Source organism: Tursiops truncatus, chromosome 10 (genome assembly GCF_011762595.2).
Source record: "Tursiops truncatus isolate mTurTru1 chromosome 10, mTurTru1.mat.Y, whole genome shotgun sequence".
Lineage (NCBI taxonomy): Eukaryota > Metazoa > Chordata > Mammalia > Artiodactyla > Delphinidae > Tursiops > Tursiops truncatus.
This window is the reverse complement of record NC_047043.1, coordinates 21,892,859-21,908,268: the sequence shown is the minus strand read 5'-3', so window position 1 is coordinate 21,908,268 and position 15,410 is coordinate 21,892,859. Positions and strand designations below refer to the sequence as shown.

The window sequence follows — 15,410 nt, the reverse complement described above, 5'->3', positions numbered from 1 at the left end:
AGTGAGAGGCCCGCGTACCGCGATGAAGAGAGGCCCCCGCTTGCCACAACTAGAGAAAGCCCTCGCACAGAAACGAAGACCCAACACAGCCATAAATAAATAAATAAGCTTTCATTTAAAAAAAAGAAAGAAACTTGATAGAGGTTTACCCAAATAACAATTTAAAATGTTTTTTTAATTAATTAATTAAGTTTTGGCTGCGTTGGTTCTTCATTGCTGCATGCGGGCTTTTCTCTAGTTGTGGCGAGCAGGGACTACTCTTCGTTGCGGTGTGCGGGCTTCTCATTGCGGTGGCTTCTCTTGTTGTGGAGCACAGGCTCTAGGCGCGTTGGCTTCAGTAGTTGTGGCTCGCGGGCTTAGTTGCTCTGCGGCATGTGGGATCTTCCCGGACCAGGGCTCGAACCCATGTTCGCTGTATTGGCAGGCGGATTCTCAACCACTGCGCCACCAGGGAAGCCCTAAAACGTTTTTGATGAGTTATGCTAGAGGATAGATTTTGCTACATTATCTTTTCATTCTTTTTAGAAAAATTTAAATTACAAAATTAACATTAAAAGACAGTCTAAGACTATAAGGACACCAATTTAGGAGAAAATTATTATAGAAGTGCATCAGGCAGTTAATTAATAAAAATATTTTATTATTTTTCTGACTTTCATGTTTGTGATGCTTTTAAGACTTTAAAATTTGTAATATGTGATTTTCCATTCCAAATCTCCATTTTCATACCTATGTTTCACCCAAATTATATATATTAGATCTCGCACTGTCTGTATTTCTCTTTTAAGCTTCTTGAGGGTCAAGATCTGTGTTCATTATTATTATATCCAGTCCTTAGAGGAAACCCTTGGCACAAAGAATGCATTCAAAGAGAATTTGTTAAATGAATGGATAAAAAAATAAATTCAACTTCTTAACATATATTATCTATCCCCTTCTCTCCACTACTGTGGCTACTGCCTTGATTCAGGCCCTCACTATATCTACCCTGGATTCTTGCAGTTGTCTCCTAACTGGTCTACCTGCCTGTAATCTCAAATCCTTCCAGTCTACTCTCCACACTGCTGCCATTGTAACATTTCTAGGGACAAATCTGATCATTATCAGCCCAAACTCTCTGGTTAGGGATCCAGGAACAGTAACTGCAGGTGCCCCCTGCTGTATATTCTCTTCTCCAGCCATCGTGATTTGCCCAATTTTCTGGATGACCAAAGTATCTCACCCCATTTCTGATTTTATTCTTTTATTCCATCTCCGGAAATTCCTTTCTCTTGTTCTATTTCCCTTGTATTAAATACAAGGGCAAACTCCTACAGTTTCCTGATCTGCTCCATTAGTTTTCCTCTTTGGCCTAATACATACATTTATCTTCTAAATACTTACACGGCATTTACTATGGTCCAGGGACTATCCTAATCTATTTACAAACATTTACTTCATTTTTATTTCATTTCACATACAAATCAGCTGTATATAGTTACTTGTTTCTGTGCCCGTGTCTCCTTCTAGACTGCGATTCTAGAAAACAGAGGTTGAGAGTTAAAAATGAACAAACAAAAACCCCCAACCACAACTACCATCTCTCCTTTGTGGTGTCAAAGGGACCAGAGTTAGGAGAGCGCCTCAGGAAGCAATGGGCGGTAAGTACCAGACTAGAGGAACTATGAAGTCCCTTTCGGCCCTAACATTTTGCATTGCTATGACCATCTGATTCCCAGATGCCGGGAGCCACTCCGTACAGAAATCTCGCTGGGTTTCCCCGCCTCGGGCTGGATTTCTGGTTCCGAGCCTTGTAATGAGGCAGTCATAAAGTGCATCAACCTCCGGAGCTCCTAGAGAGAACAAGATCGCGGAAAGGGCTGCTCGGCTTCAGCAACGGGGCTCAGAACGATGACGCACTTCCGGCCTTTGTGGTTTGTGGGTTCTACGGGCGGTGCTGCCCTCGCCACGGATCCGAAGCTCCCGGGACCCCGAAGGTGAGTCCCAGGCCCCTCGTCCCGATCCTCCCGCCCCGGGAAGATTAAAGTCGGTGACTTGGGGGTAGACCGGGAGGGGACGTCTGCGTGGGCGTAGCCTTGTCATCCTCTCGCCGTCGCCTCGACACAGGGCTGATGCCCCAGTGGAGTAGAAGGAGGTCCCGCCCCTGCCCAGGCGGGGCTTTGTGGGCTTGAGCGGATGTGGGGAGGTGGAGATGGAGCGTCCGACTGGGAGCCTCGCTCTCTGTCAAAAGCCCGACTCCGTATATACCCATCACTTTTATTTAACAAGTGTTAACATTATACAGTATTTATCGGATCTATTTTTTCTTTAAATGTTTCGAAATAAATTACAAGCATCATGACTTGTCACCCCTAAATAGTTTCGTATGTGCATCTCTGAAAATTAAGGACATTTTACATACATAAATCATAACCCCAATATCAACACACCCAACTAAACCTAAGCGCATTCCCTAGTATTACCTGACACCTACTTCATATTCAGATTTCCCCTCGTTGTCCTACAAATGTTTTTTGCAGTTGGTTTGTACCAACTAGGATCCAATTAAAGACCATTCGAAGCATGTAGTTAAGTCTCTTAATTTAAAACAGTCCTATCCTTCCCCTACCTTCTTCCCATCCTATTGCCTGGTTGAAGGACTTGCCAGTCGTCCCGTAGAGTATCTTAATTTCCGGATTTGCCTATTGTGGTATTTAAGTTGTTCCTCTTTTCCTTGCCTTTGTGATCAGTTTTCCTTTGGAATTTATTTTGCGACACAGGTGGTTTATGATTTTCATTATCTCTTCGTTGTGCTGATATGCTAATATGCTGAAGTTAATAAGAAAAACGCTCGGGAATTCCCTGGCAGTCCAGTGTTTAGGACTCCGCGCTTCCATCGCAGGGGTCGCGGGTTCAATCCCTGGTCAGGGAACTAAGATTCCGCAAACCGCGGGGCCCTGCCGGGGAAAGAAAGGAAAACGCTCTTTACGCCACGTCATGTTTTAATTTTTTTAGTTCAATTAGGGAGATGAGAACACATCAAATTCTTCAATTGTATCACTCTTTTATCATGTATTTGCTGCCTGACACGTGATAGGCACTTAGTAAATATTTTTGAAGTGAATTCCTTTGCGGGTTACAGGTAATGCACTGAATTTAGGATGAGTTGTCCTACTTCCTCCAGGAGTGTACTTTATGCACATCTTCGAGATTATGGCTTTTATTTCATTCTATTATAATTTTATCTCCATGAGTTATAAACTCCTGTGTATACCCAGCTCTTAGCACAGCTCCATAAATATCTGTCCAAAGACTGAAGCACTTTTTTCAAACAAAAGTTAAGCTGTTTTGCCTTTCAGTTTTATTTTTCAAAGTTAAATTAATTTGATGAATACATTAACATTATACCTAAGTGGCAGTCTTTTGGATCCAGTTCAATAGCCTCCACCACCACGCTTTCAACTTTTGCCTTTTCTGCTTCCACTCTCTTGCCTCCACCTTCATTCCCTCAGCTCGCCTACCATACAGTAGCAGAGCTTCTTAAAACGTAAACCCAGTCTTGTCACTTACCTTCCTAAAAGCCTTCAGTGGCTTTTCAGTGTAATTAGAATTAAAAAATAAACTCCTATGCCCTGCATGATCTGCCTTATCTTACCAGCCTAATTTTCTTCTTTCTTTCTTTTTTTGCGGTATGCGGGCCTCTCACTGCTGTGGCCTCTCTCGTTGCGGAACACAGGCTCCGGACGCACAGGCTGAGCGGCCATGGCTCATGCGCCCAGCCGCTCCGCGGAATGTGGGATCTTCCCGGACTGGGGCACGAACCCGTGTCCCCTACATCGGCAGGCGGACTCTCAACCACTGCCCCACCAGGGAAGCCCCCAGCCTAATTTTTGCCACTCTCCTCTCACATGGCTGTAGGCACTCTGCCTCCTTTCATTGTTTTGACCACACCATGCCCTGCCTCAGGGCTTTTGAACGGGGCTCACTCCTTTTTGTTCTTAAGGGCTCACCTCTCACCATCCTATCTTAATAGGTCCTCCATTTATTTGATAACTCAGTGTCTTCCCCATTAGAATGAAAGCTCTAGCAACACAGAGACTGGTTCTCTTTGGAACACAGCCAGGAGGCAGGACAGCAGAGGAAATCAAATAGGAAATCTTTGGTTAATATAAATGGCACTAAATTTACTGACTGTGTTTTAAAAATACAAGAGTCTTAAACCATTTATAGAATTTAATTTCTTTCAGTTGTAGAACTGAAGTCCCTGGTAGAACCAAGGTCTCCCTTTCCTTGCTGGCTGCCACTGTGGGACTGGTCTCAGCTTCTTGAGGCTGCCTGCATTCCTTTACTGGTGGCTCCCTCCATCAGCAAGTCAGCAATTGTGTATCTAATCCTCATGCTTCAAATCTCTGACTTCGTCTTCTGCTACCAGCCAGAGAAAACTCTGCTGTTAAAGGAGTTATGTAGTAGGTTAGGCCCACCTAGAGATCTCCTAAGGTCAACTGATTGGTACCTTAATTACATCTTAATTACACCTTTTATCATGTAAACTAACAATCTTAAGTGACATGATGACAATCATAGAGGACGGAGATCATGTGGCGATCTTAGAATTCTGCCTACCACAGTTCCACTGTTTGTTTATCCTGCAGTTGATGGACATTTGGGTTGTTTTTAATTTGGAGCTATTTTGAATAAAGCTGCTCTGAACATTCCTGTAGTTTTAGCTTTTAGTGGACGAAAGCACTTGTTTCTTTGGGGTACATATCCGGGAGTGGAATTACTAGGTCATGGTGTACACATATGTTCAGCTTGTCAAAGAATGATGAGACCATCACTCAATATCTGAAATGAAAAGAGAGCTGGAGAGATCCTGACTAGGAACACCTCACTAGGTACAGAAGAGATTGCTGCTCTTACACAGGCATTTTGAGAAGCATGGAGTTCGGTGGGCTGACATCATCTCTGGGGGCTTGGTTTCATGGCACAAACTGTTGTTGATTAGTTGGCTCTCAGAGCTGTGTTTATTGGAACAAGTCATTACAGATTGGCTGATTTTCAAAAGCTATGGGTTGCCACTAATTGATGGACTTACAAAAACATGTTCTCTGAAGTGAATTGTTGATTGATTGAACAGACCAGTTCAGGGCTATTTTTTTAAATTAATTTTTATTGGAGTATAGTTGCTTTACAATGTTGTGTTAGTTTCTCCTGTGCAGCAAAATGAATCAGCTGTACGTATACATATATCCCCTCTTTTTTGGATTTCCTTCCCATTTAGGTCAGTTCTGGGCTACTTGATACCACAGCTGCAGAACTTTTTTTATTCTCAAGCTTTAAGAGATAGTTCTAAAGAATTTTCCAAAGTGGTTGTACCCATTAAACTATCATATTAATGTATGAGAGTTCCATTTGCTCCAATTCCTTGCTGATTTACCCTTAAATTATAAGATGTGTATTTACTTTTAGAATTTTTTAAAATGAGGTCTGTTCAGTATTTCTATTCTCCTGACAACAAGGGCCTTAATACACTCTTTCTACTGAACTGACCATCTACCACATCTTGTTATTATAAAGAATTTTAGTTTTATATTCTTCCCCTTTTGCGTAGTAAAACATTCTCATGTAAAAAAATGTAATAGGGGTTATCCATTGAAAAATTCCACATCATGCCTGCTCCCTCTGGGATGTTTCCCATCCCCAGAGACAGGTAATGTTGCTTGGGTATCCAATATATATATATTTTTTTTTCCCTTTTTTAAATACAACTGATAATATTTTTCACAGTGGTTCTTCACCATGCTTTTTTCACTAAATGTATCTTGCCAGTGCTTTCATATCTGTACATAAAGAGCTTCCTCATTTTTAAAAACTGCATAGTAGTAGTCCAATATATGGATTACTCTAATTTATTTAACCAGTCCCATATTGGTGGACATTTAGGTTGTTTCCAACCTTTTGCCTCACAAACAGTGCTACAGTAAATAACCTTTTATGTACATCATTTTACATGTGAATGAATATATTACTTTACAGGAGGTTTTTTTTCCATAATCATTTAAATTTATTGCCATGTTTTGTCAGTTTTTGGACTTATGTTGTTTCCTCTGTTTCATACCTTCTCTCTGAGTTCACTTTTGTTTGCTGAACTACATCCTTCAGTTACTCTCTTAGGAAGGGTTCGTGGGTTGTAAATGGCTTCAGTTTGCTCTATTTATTTATATTTGGCAGGGAGTAAATTCTGTGTTCACAGTCATTTCCCCACTCTGATTGCCTTCTGGACTCCATTAATGAGCACTTTGCTGTGTTTCCTTTGTAGGTAATCTGTCTCTTTTCCTCTGGCAGGTTTTAAGATTGTCTCTTTATCCTCAATAGGCTGCAGTTTCACTATATTATGTCTAGGTGTGCACTCTTGATCTGAGAAGTCAGGCCTTCATTTCTGGAAAATTCTTAATTTATTTTCTCAACTATTATTTCTCAGTCATTCACTACATTCTCATCTTCTGAAGCTCCTGTATATTAATGTTGTATTTTCTTAACATTTTATATATATAGTATATATATATATTTATTATATATGTGTATATATATGAAAGAGCAGTTAAGAAGATATATATATATATGAAATATTCTCTCTTTCTTCTTAACTGCTCTTTCATATTTTTTTTTTTTTTATTTTATTTTTTTTTTTTTTTTTTTTTTTTTTTGCTCTTTCATATTTTTCATCTCTGCTGCATTCAGAGTAAAGCCTTCAGTATTGTCTTAAAAATCACTATTGTTCTTCAGCTGTGTCCGTTCTGTTGTTTATCCTCTAATGCATTTTAAATGTCAAAGTTTTTTCTTAAATCCTAAAATTTCTCATTAGTCCTTTTTTATATCTACCCAATGTTGCATTGTTTGCCTGTTTTGGTTTCATTATCTCATGTATTTCTCAAAATCACTTATTTAAAAAACTCCTTGGACTATAAAATGAATTTTATAGTCCAAGTGAATTTCTATTCTGATTTGTTGATTATTTTTCTTAGGGTTAGAGTTATTCATGCATTTTGGAATTTAGTTTGTAGGTTTATTTTGTGTGGGCAGCTTTCTGTTTTAGATTTCTCTCTCTTCTTCATTCAGCATTATATTTATTATATTTAAGACCCTTTCTGGGACTTACACCCAGTGTTTGAGTGTTGCTGCCCCAAGAAGTTCTTAGGGCGGGCAGACCTAGTATGGGGCCAGCAGCTTCAGGGCTTAGTTACTGCAGATGAGACTGGTCCTGTCCCTTGGCCCCTGGGTCCATAGTTTCTGATAAAGCCGTAGCCTGAGTCAGTAGCCTACAGTCTTTTTTTTTTCCTATCCCCTTTCATGAGTGTGGAAGTCCACTGAAGCCTCTAGCATCAGAAAATATTTCTTCCAAGATTTTCAATTGTCTACTGAATTTGGCCTGTGAATTCAATGGTTTATTTTGTAGGGTCTATTTCCTTTATAAAAAGAGGATATTCAACTTATTAGTACTGCTTTGCTAATAATACCTGGTAGTTTTTTAATGTTTAGCAATTGCTATGGGCCAGGTACCATGCTAAGCTTTTTATATGCATTACCTTATATAATTATCACAGTTCTGTGAGAGGGGTGCTTTGGTCAGTCCCATTTTAGAGAGGCCACATGATTTGAACATTAGTCTCTACCTTGCAGTGCTTCTCTAAAGATGATTTTTAAAAACTCAGTCCATTCAGTTTATCAGAGGTGTATCAAGTACAAGAGGCGTCTGGGATCTGTAGCAGGTTGGGACATGGGTGGGAGAGGAGACAGGAAACAAGGGAGGACTAGCTGGTAACATAGGGTAACACATACAGATCCTGGGAGCAGTGGTGGCATAGGGGAGAATACGAAGAATGCATTTTCTCTGCCTTCTCCCTTCCCTGCCCTTGCCATGGCTTGATGAAAGGAAAAGGGACGTAGATAGGGAGAATTCACTTATTTATCCAGAAAACAGGGATAAAGACAGAGTTCATGGTGGCACAAGATCAGGAGGTAAATCCTAAGTCCACCAACTGTGGGGAGAGCAGCACAGCAAATGCAGAGGCTGCCCCACCTGGGGCTTTGGGTCTGTGAGGGGTTGCCTGTGGTACTCAAGAGAAAAACCTGATCACCATGGTTTCTCAGTAGCGTTCAGGTTCAGAGCCTATAGTCACAGAACAATTTTTGCCACATTTTTAGTAATAGTGGAATCCAATGTAAATTCATAAGAATTCTCAGGCTTACAAATCTTCCTGGACTGAAGATTCAACAAACCTGATACCCAGATGTTGCAGTAAGGAGTAAAAAATTAGGGTTGATGCTGGACGTGGACAAAGAATAAGACCCACAATCTTTGTAACGCTCTCTATTCTTAACACTACAACGTAAGTTGATGTGAATATTGTACTAAAGTCTGTCTCTCCCACTGCAAATCCCATAAAGGCAAGGACCAGGTCTGTTCCCTTTCACTGCTTTGACCTAAGTGCCCACACTATGCCAGGCATTTAGTAGGCACATGATATTTGAATGAATGGGATAAATACATTTTCCCCCAATAAAGTATAACTGAGAAACTTTTCTCAGTTCTCTCAGACCTTAATGATTCTATTAAAACAGGACTAAAGGGCTTCCCTGGTGGCGCGGTGGTTGAGAGTCCGCCTGCCGATGCAGGAGACGTGGGTTCGTGCCCCGGTCCGGGAAGATCCCACACGCCGCGGAGCGGCTGGGCTCGTGAGCCATGGCCGCTGAGCCTGCGCGTCCGGAGCCTGTGCTCCGCAACGGGAGAGGCCACAACGGTGAGAGGCCCGTGTACTGCAAAAAATAAACAAACAAAAAACAGGACTAAAGTCATATATAAAACTTAAATTCCACCGCTAAAGTAAACATTGTATCAGTGTAACCACCATTAAACCTGCCAACTTAAACTGCCACAACCCTACAGCATATTCTTACCATTTCCCTCCTGAATCTTACTCAATATGCCTTTAAAATACAGCTCTAACTCTATGACAGTGGAATAAAAACCTTGATGACCCTCGGTTTTCCATATCGTAAAGTCTAAACATCTTAGCCTGGAGTTCAGGGTTGTTCTCTATTCCGATGAAATGCATCTTTCCAACCTTATCTCTTGTCATGCATTTTCTCCCCACACGCTATACTCTGTAGTTCAGCCACCAGGACCCCCTGCCTGTCCTTAGAGTCACTGTGCCGTGTAACCTTAAATACCTTTGATTCTGTTGTTTGCTTGGACTGTCATGTTGAATCTCCTCCCATGACCCTTTCTCTGCCTGACAACTTTCTGTTCACTATTTTAGGCCTAATTCAAATGTACTTGCCCCTAAGCCACATTCTTTCACTGCTCCATACCCTGTCAGAATTATGTTTTTCCTGCTCATCACTCCCTAGATATTCTGTTGAAGCCTCTATATAGCACTCATCATTTGATATTATGGCTAGTTTTCTATGTCCTGTTCTTCCCCTAAAGCTACCATATATTGACTATGAGGCTTTTAAATCACTACAATTTATTTATTTGTTTATTTTCTTGGAATAAGTACTTTATTTGAAATGGCTCAACAATCAGAAAAAATACAGACAGTATTATTTTCCTTCCTGTCTTATTCTGAGTTACCTAGTTCCCTCCCCAGAGGCCACCCCTCTGTATTAGTTTTTCATTGGTGTAATAATGTGGTGTAACAATTACAAATCTTTGGCAGCATATAGCAATAAACATTTATTCAGCACATGAGTCTGGGGTTCAGCTGATAGGGGTAGGGCTTACTTGTATATCTGCAGTCAGCTGTGAATCCTCCAGGCAGCTCTGCAAATCTCAGCTAGGCTCACTTACATGTCTGGGGATTAGCTGGCAGTTAGCTGACCTAGGATGGTCTCATCTGCCCCTCTGGGGGTGATTTGGCTCTGTTCTGCATGTTTCTTATCATCTGAAAGCCAGCATATCCTCCTAATAATTATAGCAGGCAAGGGCAGGCAAGCCCAATCACACAAGTAGTTTTCAAGTCTAGCTTGTATCACACTTGCTAGTAACACACTGGCCAAGTCAAGTCACATGGCTGAGCCCAGAATCACAGTGGGAGGGCACAACAAAGTACATGTCTACAGGGAAGGGTGAAGAATTGGGGTCAGTAATGTATTCTGCCATATGCCTTTTCTTCCAATTTCTAAACGTACAGAAGTAAAATACTATGTATACCTTTTATTAACATAAATGATAGCATAATATTTATTGTTCTTATACTTTGTTTTTTTTCCCCATTACTTTTTAATTTCCATTAAGACATATTTTTCTCATCAGGTACATCCTCCTAAAGAAGGTTAAATCAGGGGATCTTAAATCAGTTACCCCTCTGCCTCAGGCTGGAGTGAGCCCTTCTAAATTAATCCCAGAATGGCTTCAACAGGGGAACAGGATGGACTTAAGATTGTGAAGGTGGAGGAAGACCCTATCTGGGACCAAGGAACCTACCTTAAGAAGAACAGCTTCTCTGGCCAGGAGGCCTCCCGCCAACTTTTTAGGCACTTTTGTTACCAAGAGACTCCTGGTCCCCGAGAAGCACTGAGCCGGCTCCGGGAACTCTGTCATCAGTGGCTGAGGCCAGACACACATACCAAGGAGCAAATCCTGGAGCTCCTGGTGCTGGAGCAGTTCCTGACCATCCTGCCCGAGGAGCTCCAGGCCTGGGTGCAGAAGCACCATCCCGAGAGTGGGGAGGAGGCGGTGGCTGCAGTTGAAGATCTGGAGCGAGAGCTAAGTGAGCCAGAGAACCAGGTGAGAGGAGGAAGATAGGCTCCTGGACACAGAATATTAAACGAAGGGTGAAGTTTGGTGACCCAGGTTGGTTGGCCATAGCCTCATGTATTAGTTCTCTGTTGCTGGGTAACAAGTTACCCGCCTCCCTAAGCTTTAATGGCTTGAAAAAACAAATATTATCTCCCAGTTTCTGAGTCAGGGTTTTGGGAGCCACTTAGGAGGACCTCTCATGAGGTTGCTGTGAAGATGTCAACCAAGACTGTAGTCCTCTGAAGACCTGACTACGGCTGGTGGACCCACTTCCAAGATGGCTCACTCCCATGGTTGTTGGTAGGGGGCCTCGGTTCTTCACTGGCTGTTGGCGGGAGGTCTTTACCATATGGGTTTCTCCTTAGGGCTCATTGAGTGTCCTCACAACATATCAGTTGGCTTCCCCAAGAGACAGACAGAGAAATAGAGAAAGAGAGAATAAGGATGAAACCACATCCTTTTTACTACTTGGTCTCAGAAGTTATATACCGTCACTTCTGCCTTACATTCTATTCAGTAGAAATGAGTCATTTTAAGTACAGCTCTCACTCAAGGAGAGAGGAGTTAATGGAAGGAGCATCAAAGAACTTATAAACATATTTTAAACCACCATATCACATTGGGCCACTCTTGTTCTCCCCCTTCTGCTTTTGGGTGTGGATTTAAACTCTGGGTCTTCCACTGTGCCATTGCTCTACAAAATGTCTCATATGGTTCCATATGATCTCTTTCATTGAGTATTAGCCTGGATTCCTCTAATCCTCCTCTTATGAACCCAAATATACCTACCTGCCTTCAGGCCCCAGACTGTGAATATGGACATTCTGAAGTGCTCTCAGGGGATGCAGTGCATTTGAAGGCCAAGCAGGAATCAACAGCTCTCCAGGTTCAGTCCATGGTGACACAGCTCAAATGTGAATCTTTTGGGTCCCACAAATTTGGAGAACAAGGTAAGGACTTTCACAGGTCCATTCAGGGGATCTCTGGTGGTTCAGTATAGGGTAGTAAAGACTGTGGACTCTGGCACCAAATTGCCTGGGTTGGAATTTAAGCACTGCCACTTAGAAGCTGTGTGACATCGGGCAGGTCAAGTAACCTTCCTGTGCCTTCAGTTTATGCATTTGTAAAAACGGAGATAATCATAGTATGGAGTCAAAGAGTCATTTGAAGATTTAATAAATTAGTATACATAAAACACTTAGAACAGTTCCTGCTTCCTAGTAAGCATTCCACAGTGCCTGCTTGAGCACATCCTCTCTGGAAGCCTCGCCTTCTCTGGGTGACCCCCTCCAGCCATTTCAGCAGGTGCTGATGACCCCTTACTCTGTTGGTCTCAATATCTCCATTTAGGTCTTCTTTGGATTCCTAGAATATGTGTGCTTGATATGGATTTTCCTGTTCCCCATCCTGTGGTTATACTCTTTCATAAAAGAAAGAGATGACATTGTTTGATCTATTTATTATTCTAGATGGTGAAACTGTACTTGAAAACCAGGATTTGGCATCGAAACAAGAAGTCTTAAAAGAAATGGGACATTTTGAGAATAGCAGACTCCAAAGAGATGTTCCTTTAGATTCTAAGTACAGAGAAACTTGTAAACGTGAGAGCAAGGTAGAAAAGCAGAGGGGACATCCCACTGGAGAGAGACGTCACAGGTGCAATGAATGTGGGAAAAGCTTTACTCAGAGTTCAGTTCTCATTCAGCACCAGAGAATCCACACTGGGGAGAAGCCATATGAATGTGAAGAATGTGGAAAGACCTTCAGCCAGAGGTCAGGCCTGGTTGAACATCAGCGGAGCCACTCTGGAGAGAAACCCTATCAATGTAAGGATTGTGGGAAAGCCTTCAGTGCCAGCAATGGCCTCATTAGACACAGAAGGATCCACACAGGGGAAAAACCATATGAATGTGAAGAGTGTGGGAGAGCCTTCCGCCTGAGCTCATACCTTGTTCAGCATCAGAGGATACACACTGGAGAGAAGCGCTATCGCTGTAACGAGTGTGGTAAAGCCTTCAGCCAGAATGCGGGGCTTTTCCAGCACCTCCGAATCCACACTGGTGAGAAACCCTATCAATGCAGTCAGTGTAGTAAAAGCTTTAGTAGGCGAACACTCCTTATAAAACATCAGAGAAGCCACACTGGAGAGAGACCGTATGAGTGTGATGAGTGTGGAAAAGCCTTCAGTCATCATTGCAACCTCATTAGGCATTTTAGAATCCATACTGTTGCCAAACTGGACTAATCCCATGAACCACCAGGGCCCCTAAATGAGGTGATCTTGGAAAGTAAGATTTTCAAGTGGCTAATTTTGCTCTTGTGAAATTTATTTTGCTTTGGAGTGTGTGGCTTTTCTGCAGACCAAGTGCTGCTGTCTCCTGGGTGGATGACTGTTGGCAGTTGCTTGGCAACCTCCTTCTTCCCTATCCGTTGGTTTATTTCTAACAATTTCTCTTAAAGGGACCAAATCTTACCTGGAGATAAATTGGTATGGATGGGCCGTTATTGAGTAATATTTAATATTGAATAACTCTAAATGACTAGCAATTGTGTATACTTTTTTTTTAAGATTGGGTACATTCAAAAGATATTCAGAGATGAGCCTTTTTTTTTTGTAAAAGTGACATTTTAAACACAATTAAGATTTGGGGGAATAAGAGTCATTCCCATTCCCATAGGAAATCATTGCCACAGTCTCCCCAGGGATTTAATGGATGATTTCTTTGTTGCTTTCATCGGAATGGGTGGCAAACTCATTTATTAAGCAGCATTACCCATGGTGTGAAACCTATAGATTTGATGGTTTAGAAATCCATGTCCCATTTTGATATCTAACTCCAAATTCCCAGTGCAGGTCATTACCATATTAAGGTTTCCATTTTTGTTATAAACAACGAATAAGATGATACTTTAAAACCTTTGCAGTGTGCCGGTTTTATTCATAGCCTTTTCTGCCACTGCCTTTTGAAGGCTAGTCAGCAACTTGGAGGGCCATTGCGAGCAGCATCATTGAGACTCTATCAAGAAAAGGAGCCTCTGACCTCGGGCAGATTGCTGCTTAACTGGGGAGTCCAGCTTTCTCAGGCCATTTACTGTCAGGGTTAAACACACAAATCTGGCACCACACTGTGTAGGTTCATTACCTGCCTTTCCATCTGTGAGCTATGTGACTTCAGGCAGTTTAATTAAATGCCCCTATGCTACAGTCTCCCTGTCTGTAAGATAGGGGATAAGAGTACCTTTCTCATAGGGAACATAAGAATAAATTAATACAAACTTGTAAAGCACTGAAAACATAACTCTCAATAAACGTGCACTATGATTTACATAAAGAAATAATACCATCTAATGAATGTAGGTGGAATTGTAAGTATCATGCTTGAACGAAATAGAATGTTAAACGCCTCTGCTGACAGTCTCATTATACTTTTCTCCACAGTCAAAATCTGAATCAGAATTTCAAAAGAAAGGAAATAAAAGTTCAACCTAAAATATACTGTACTAAATATGTCTTCAAAGTCTATTTTTAAAAAGTTAAAGAAGTCTATATATGTGTGCATATATGTATATGCATATGTATATACATTTGGTTTTCCTTATAGCTTAGGGACCATAACAACAACCAAAAAACTCTAAAATTCCTTGACCCTTTCATTTGTAAATAGAACAGTGGCTAAATGCAGACTACCTAGAATAGTGCTTATTGAATTTGTTTTGTTTTGTTTTGTTTTTTGGCTGCACTGCGTGACATGTGCGATCTTAGTTCCCCAGCCAGGAATCAAACCCGTGCACCCTTCAGTGGAAGTATGGAGTCTTAACCACTGGACCACCAGGGAAGGCCCTAGAATAGTGCTTACTGAATTTTAGAGTATCTACAAATCACCCGAGATCTTGTTAAAATACAGATTCTAATTCAGAAGGTAGCCCAGGAATCTGCATTTTCAGTACGTTCCCAGTGATGCTGATGCTGTTGGTTCATGGAACACACTTTGAGTATCAAGGCCCCAGACAGTCCTGATGGTCCTTGTAATCAGTTAGAGGTGCCAGCAAATCCATTTCCTTCCCATCCTTCTTCCACCTGCAACCTCTGCCTCAGCATGTTGCCCCTATACCTGTGCTCCCCACTGCCTACCCCACCCTCAGAGGAGTGAGATGCCCCAGAAGTGCAATGGGCAGGTGGGCTGAGGTGGGTTTGGGAAACCAGGCAGTGTTCTCTCCTCTAGCATAGGCAGATTCAGCCAAATCTTTATCTGGGAAGTCTAAGCAATTCCTGTAAACGTTTGCTTTAGGAAAAAGCCGCTACTACAGAGCTTCTGCTCTGCCTCCTCCCTCCCCTTCACGTGAGCTCCCAGGGTGAGGGGAAAGCAGCTGTTGCATGTTTAGAGCACAGTGCAGACCTGCAGTCCTCCCTGTGCTCCCTGAGCATCTCAGGACACAGGGACAAAGTCTCAGCCGCCGTGTCCTTATCTAGGCTGCTACTACAGACCACACTCACCTTCAACCCTGAATTTCAGTTTGGTCTCTCTGAGACTCCAACCCCAGTGCTCAGACAGCCCCTTCCTCTCTCACCTACCCAGAAAGGCAAAGAAAAGCTCACAGAGGAGAAAGCAGTCACAAAAGAGGCCCA

General features: G+C 42.0%; 1 protein-coding gene across 2 annotated transcripts; it reads left to right on the top strand.

Moving 5' to 3' along the window:
* The first annotated feature begins 1,857 nt into the window (after positions 1-1,857).
* ZSCAN31 (zinc finger and SCAN domain containing 31) lies at positions 1,858-14,280 on the top strand. Of its 2 annotated transcripts, none has more exons than XM_033863601.2 (4): positions 1,858-1,976; positions 10,298-10,771; positions 11,583-11,733; positions 12,253-14,280. In XM_033863601.2, the coding sequence occupies exons 2-4, from the start codon at positions 10,391-10,393 to the stop codon at positions 13,026-13,028; spliced, it is 1,308 nt and encodes a 435-aa protein (XP_033719492.1). In that variant the 5' UTR covers positions 1,858-1,976; positions 10,298-10,390; the 3' UTR covers positions 13,029-14,280. The 2 variants fall into 2 exon arrangements, with proteins under 2 accessions (XP_033719492.1, XP_019800436.2); XM_019944877.3 differs by lacking the exon at positions 1,858-1,976 and adding an exon at positions 8,643-8,780.
* Positions 14,281-15,410: the final 1,130 nt, after the last annotated feature.